The following is a 6,000-nucleotide window of genomic DNA, read 5'->3' as shown; positions in this document are numbered from 1 at the left end:
CTCCTCTTTTTTATTTTCTGGTACAGCCATCATTTGAGCCTTTAGATAAAATTACTAACTTCAAGATGAAGGAAAAAAGAATGTTTTCTTCCTTAACCTAAGCAAGGTGTGTGTATTGGTCAAACTCTCTCTAGTTTTTTCTTGACCTTAGTCTCCTATCCAGATAGATACCTCATTTTGTTGTTTTATCCCGAAGGGAACACTGAATAATACCTGGATTAAACACATTGTCCTTTCATTCTCTGTTAAAACCATTTTTCTTCTCCTCACCACAATGCCTTTTTCTTAAGAGAGAACCAAATTAATGCAATTCTCAATCTGCTTTGAGGGTTGCATAAGTGTGGCTTTGGCTAAACCTACTCTAGTCACATGGATTTGAGGCTGTATTCTCACAGTGATGAACCAATTAGATGCCTTTTGGCTACAGAGGTTGTATTTTCATAGGCAGTGCATGACGGGCTATGAGATCTCCAAACATATGTAGGTACCTACGTCCTATTGAAATTAAGGATACTAACAAAATGCTTTTTGTGGACTTCTCAGCTTCCAAGATATGTGAAGCAGCAGCATTGCCTCACTCCATTATGTCACTGTCAGGTAGGCCACTGCTTCTCATTATGGCTTCTTTCACTGCAGGGCCTGGCTGGCAGAATGTGGCAGCCTTGCTTCTTGGAGTTCCTGTTTGACAATATTGTCTGCTTTTGATTTCAGTCTGGTAGAAGACACAGTTGTACCTACTTTCTTATAGTCTCCCACTTGGGTAGTGTCTTGCTGCTAACTTATTTTTCATACTAGCTTGTATACTGTTTGTTTTTTATAGCTGTGGAAATTTTTCTAGCTAGAGAGGGAGTGAATTCTGGGTCAAGCTTATATAATAACCAAGTGTAGGGTTTCAGAGCTTCTCTTGTTAGCATAATACACCCTGTCCCTTACTTTGCTGCCCATGAAATGAGAAAAGACTGTTGTGCAGAAATGTCTGAGACCATATATTCTTCAAATGCAAGTAAAAGGAAAGTCTGAGTACTTCAGTATTAAATTACAATGCATCAATTTACACTGAATTTATAATGATCACAGATATCAATTGTATATTTTAAAATGAAAGCACTAGAATTCTTAATTTAAAGTAACCATCTGTTTTCATATAAAAATATTACAGTTTTATATTCCTTAGTACTTCTTTCATTTTAATTTAGCTGTGGTTGCCTGGCAGTCAGTTTCTACATATTTCAAAACTACCCCTTCAGAAAATTGTTACTGATAGACTTTTAAAATTTTTATTTTTAAAATGCCTATGCCTCTGTGTGGGTGTGAGAAAGTATTGAACACTAGGGAAAGTATTGTCAAGACTTGATACTGGTGAAGACTGGAGGGTTTTTAAATGTTATTGATTTACCTTCGGGAGAGAGAGCACAGCCTGATAGGTGTAGTAGCCCTTAGCAAAGTTCACGCTGTGTACGTGGCAGATAGGATGGGGACAGCAGGTCCTTTCAGGTGTTCATCTCTCTCACACCATCAGCAGTGTCACTAGAGCTGCCCTGTGTGTATTTTGACACTGAGCCCACCATTTTTCACTCAGGTGGGGGGCGGAAATGCTAGCAAAACAGGGAGGTTTTAGGTCACATCTGGCCAACAGCATGCTCAAATCAGCAGCCAGAGGCTCTGTCGCCAGGGCCCTCCTCCACGGGGCGCTGGTTCAGTGCCCTCCACAAGTCCGTTCTTCGCAGTCTCCGTCAACGTGTGGCCCAACTGGCACAGACACGCCGAGAACCGCTCGGCTCCAGTCCGTCCCGATGCGGAGCGGAGAAACGCGGGGGCGGGACTGGATTGTATTGTCGGCTTGGGTGAGACCCAGCACAATGCAGCGCTAGTCGGGGCCTGCATGACAGCTGCTACTCCGAGCTCAATGGCAGCCTGAGCCTGCAATGGTATCCCCCCGCCTGGAAATCCTCCCGCCGCTTGAAATGCGAATGAAGAGGATTTCTCGTCCCCTGCCTCGCACACCCGTGAGCCCCGGGCCAGGGAGTACCCGTCCCCAGCTTCCCCTGGCTCGCCCGGCGGCTTCCGCACCGGCCTTGTGACAACCGCGCGAAGAGGCCGCACGTGGCTCAGGAGCTCCATGAGGAGAGAAGTCAGGGCGGTGGGGGGTGGGGACTGGTCTCCGGGCGAGGCTGGGGATGCACCTCACCGGCATCTCCTCAGCGCCGCTTCCCCGCCCCCTTCCTCCGCAGCGCCTTCTCCACCTGCTCCGGCCGGGCCGGGCCCGGGGCGACCCGCTCCCGCCCTCGCCCCCCCCCCGCCGGGCCGGGTCGGGCCCCTTCATCTCAACGACGGCGCGGGGTGAGCGCCCGACCTGGCTGAAGCAGCGCCTGCCGCTCCATTGTCCGCTGGAGGAGGCCGCGCCGCAGGCCCCGCCCCCGGGCCCCGCCATTGGCTGCGGCGCAGCGCCCCGGGGCTCGTGGCCGCGCGTTAAATGGGGCTCTCGGGCGCCGGCGCTGCCCATTGACACGAGCGCCGGCAGCGGCTGGGGGTGGGCGGTGGCCGCCAATGGGGGGCGGGGGGCGGCTAGGGCCGCGCGGGGCTGGGGCGCCTCCAGCCGCGCGCTAGGGCCGCCTCATTGTTGTGCCGCGGGCGCTGCGGCGCCGGTTCCGGGGGTGGGGCGGGTGACGGCGGCGGCTGAGCATCGCGGCCCCGAGGACCATGGGGGGTCTCCCCCCCGCACGTAAGTCGCTGCCCCTCCCCTTCCCGCCCCGCCCCCCCCCCGCAGGTGAGGCGGCCCCGGGACACCTACCCCACCCCCAACCCCGCCTGGCTGCTGCCGCAGCGCCGCTTCGGCTCCGCTTCAGCCCGGCCTGCAGCCCCCACCTCCCCCCCCGCTGCGGCTGCAGCACCGCGTGGCCCCGGCGGGAGCGGGGGCGGGGCGGGCGGGGAGGGGGGCGCTGCCTGCTCCCCCGGGGCGTCCCCTCGGCCGGGCGGTGCGTCAGCGTTGTGCTCCGCCGGCAGGTGCCCGCGCCGCGGCCGCGCTTGGCCATGGACCGTGATGTGCTCCCCGCAGCGGCGGCCGCGGCCTCAGCTCTGATGGAAAGTGGGGGCGATGCCGGCGCAGGCGGGCGGCGGCGCGAAGCGGGCGGCGGGCAGGTCCCCGGCTCCGGCGATGCCGCGGCCTCGAGCGGGCCCCTGCCCCGCGGGCCGAGCGCCCGGGACCCCCGCGCGGCGCCCCGCTTCTTGCGACGGAGCGTGGTGGACTCGGACCAGGAGGAGCCGCCCCCCTTCGAGCCGCCCGAGCGGCAGCACCCGCTGCTGCTGCTCTCCAAGACCCGGCGGATCATCGCCAAGCCGGACCCCGAGGGCGCTCCCGAGCCGGCCGGGGAGCCGCAGGGGCCGCCCCCCGCCGCCGAGGGCCAGCGGGAGCCGCGGAGGGAGGTGGCGGAGCCGGCGCGGGAGCAGAGCCGGGCTCGGCGGGAGGAGGAGGTGGAGGAGGAGGCCGACATGAAGGCTGTGGCCACCTCGCCCGATGGCAGGTTCCTCAAGTTTGACATCGAGCTGGGGCGCGGCTCCTTCAAAACGGTCTACAAGGGCCTGGACACCGAGACCTGGGTAGAAGTCGCCTGGTGCGAGCTCCAGGTAAGCACGGGCTCCGGGGCCTGGCAGCCAAAGTGCCTGCGTCCCATCCAGGGATCCTGCTCTCCTCATTGCTGATTCTCCCCTGTCTGAGGGTAGCATCCTTGCGGGCTCCCACACTGCCACAGTCTGTGCACTCCTCCTGGCCTGTGGGGATTGGGCCTGAGTGCCCAAGCTGCTCTCTGTGGCATAGGCAGCCTGGGCTGTTAGCTGAAAAGGGCTGGGCAGTGCTGCCTGAGGAAGAAAGCATGGGGGTGATGGCACGGATTGGAGGGCAGGTGTGTTGAGTTCCTCCAAGCTGAGGCTTCTCCCATCTATCTGTATCTTGGGTCAGAAGCCATCTAGCTAGCAGGTGTACACTTAAAATAAATACATTAGGGGGCTTAAACTCCTGGTGAAGAAGAGAGGATTGCTGTGCTACAAACAGGACCCCTTTCTAGTAATGAAGCCCTGCTGTCATTTCTATCTTCTTCCTCTCAACTCCCCACTGGAAAGCCTCTGCTCTGAAAGGGTTCTTAAGCTGTCAAACACTCAGAGGTGAACGTCAGAGCGTATTTTTTTTAATGGGATGTGACTTCATTTCTTTTCCTGGAGATTAAGTGTTTTGGTTAAGTCCAGAGTTTGGTGGTTTCAGCAAGTGAAACTAAAGCCTTGTGATCAAGTAAAGCCTAATGTGTTCCCATACCTCTGTAAGTACTGTAGCTGGTATACGAGAGAAGTCCCAGATTATAGAATTCAACCTGGGCTTCCTTTTTGTTTTCCTGTAGTAAGTTTCTGGATGTGAAAACGAAGTTCTTGCAACAATTTCTTTTCTCAGGCATGATATTGATGCGCCTTCTCCAGCATGGGTTATAAACGTGGGTCTTTTTGGTGAAGTTTTGGCATCTTTCATAAGTTCACCTAGGTTCTTAATGCACACTTTCATGAGACCTATGCTCTTATGCTTTTTTTTTTCTTTTCCTCCCTTCCCTTTTGATCAGTTTTTCTAGACTCGCTTCATCTCTGTTGTTTCATAGAATTAGCTGGGGGTTCACAACTGTATCTTAAGTTATGAGCCCTGGTACAAATCCTGTATTCACTGGGCAGCCAAAATTCCCAGGAGCTAGGTGTTGTGGGTTGCAGTGGTATCCAAGCACAGCTGGTAAACAATGAATGGAAACATTGATTCTGAATATCCATGTGTGTTTTACACTGAGAAACAACTTTATTCTCATGTGACAGCCACATGAGCAGATGCACAGCCTAGTTGTTCTCCCAGATGATTTGATTGTACGGTATAGTTGCAATTCATTGTAATCCCAGAATGATTTAAAAAAACATGCAGGAAATGTTTCTCAGTCTTCACATGAATGTTTCTTTGTCTAATAGGAATTGATGAAATAAAGAGCCCAGCAATACCGGCTGGGCAGGTAAGAGGCCTTTTGAGTGAGGACTGTGGTGTGCTGTAACATGAAGGCTAGGTAGAAAAAGAATTGGGTGAGAGAAGAGTCTAGGACTGTGCATGTTGCTGTATGAGAAATGCAGGTGTATCTGCAAAATTGGAAGAGATTTTTCTGTAAATTACTGTTGGGATATTATGAAAAACGAAAGTTATTAAGCAAACTTGACTTGAATGTGTTGTGCAAGTTCTGTCATAACATAATGGTCACAGATGAGAGAATTTTGACAGGAAAATTATTTCTACAGTTGTACTACTAATTGATTTTGGTTTTTTGGGGGTGTCTTTAATGGATTGAACATCCTGACTTGAAAAGGTTGTGTCAGGGAATGGAAAGGTAACTTACAAATTCCAATTCAAGCTCTCCAGAAACATGTATAACTGGGTGCAGAAATCTATACTATAACATTCATTGATGCTACTTCCTTTCCCTCCTGCTTCATTTGTCTAGGAAATGATGATGCAGTTTTCTGTGAAAGCGTCAAAGGGTTAAAAACCTTTCAACTACAGTTCAAAATGTCTCCTTGTGAAAGGACTATCTGTAATCATTATTTTCTCATTAACTTTCTTTATATAGCTCTAGTTTCAAATCTGGTATTCCCACCAAACGTTTATTTCTCCATTTCTCACAGAGTTCCGTAGAGCTCCTCTAACTTTTGAGGGGAAAGTAGTATTTTTGACCAGACAAGTACAAGGAAGACAGTTAGAATTTATCAGATTACTTGTGTCTGCCACTCCTGTCAATGTCAATTAGTTGTGCAGATTTTAAGGCAGTGTTGAAAGCCAGATAACATGAGGTTGTACTTAGTTACTTTTTCAGTTTTCTGTTTCGGTTTTCTGGTGAAAGCCAACATTTCTGTCTTGTGAATAAAGTGTAGCTGAGTGACAACCGCAGGGTTTTCTTATTACAATGTCAGACCTACGTTCTCAGCACGTTTTGA

General features: G+C 52.0%; 1 protein-coding gene across 9 annotated transcripts in view; it reads left to right on the top strand.

Moving 5' to 3' along the window:
• The first annotated feature begins 2,525 nt into the window (after positions 1–2,525).
• Positions 2,526–6,000, top strand: part of WNK2 (WNK lysine deficient protein kinase 2) — a 210,457-nt gene continuing 206,982 nt past the window's right edge. For 5 of the 9 annotated variants that reach the window (XR_016438417.1, XM_090021084.1, XM_090021089.1 and 2 more), the window contains exons 1-2: positions 2,526–2,722; positions 3,004–3,624. Coding sequence is in view for 8 of the 9 variants with exons in the window: in XM_090021084.1 (XP_089877210.1) it covers positions 3,031–3,624 (594 nt within the window). In the remaining variant the exon portion in view is untranslated. The remainder of the gene's footprint in view (positions 2,723–3,003; positions 3,625–6,000) is intronic. The other 4 variants (XM_090021088.1, XM_090021087.1, XM_090021090.1 and 1 more) reach the window with 1 other exon arrangement.

Source organism: Crocodylus siamensis, chromosome 11 (genome assembly GCF_052110815.1).
Source record: "Crocodylus siamensis isolate JL-2025a chromosome 11, ASM5211081v1, whole genome shotgun sequence".
In the NCBI taxonomy this organism is placed as follows: domain Eukaryota; kingdom Metazoa; phylum Chordata; order Crocodylia; family Crocodylidae; genus Crocodylus; species Crocodylus siamensis.
The sequence above is the reverse complement of the archived record's forward strand: the minus strand, read 5'-3'. Positions and strand labels throughout refer to the sequence as shown.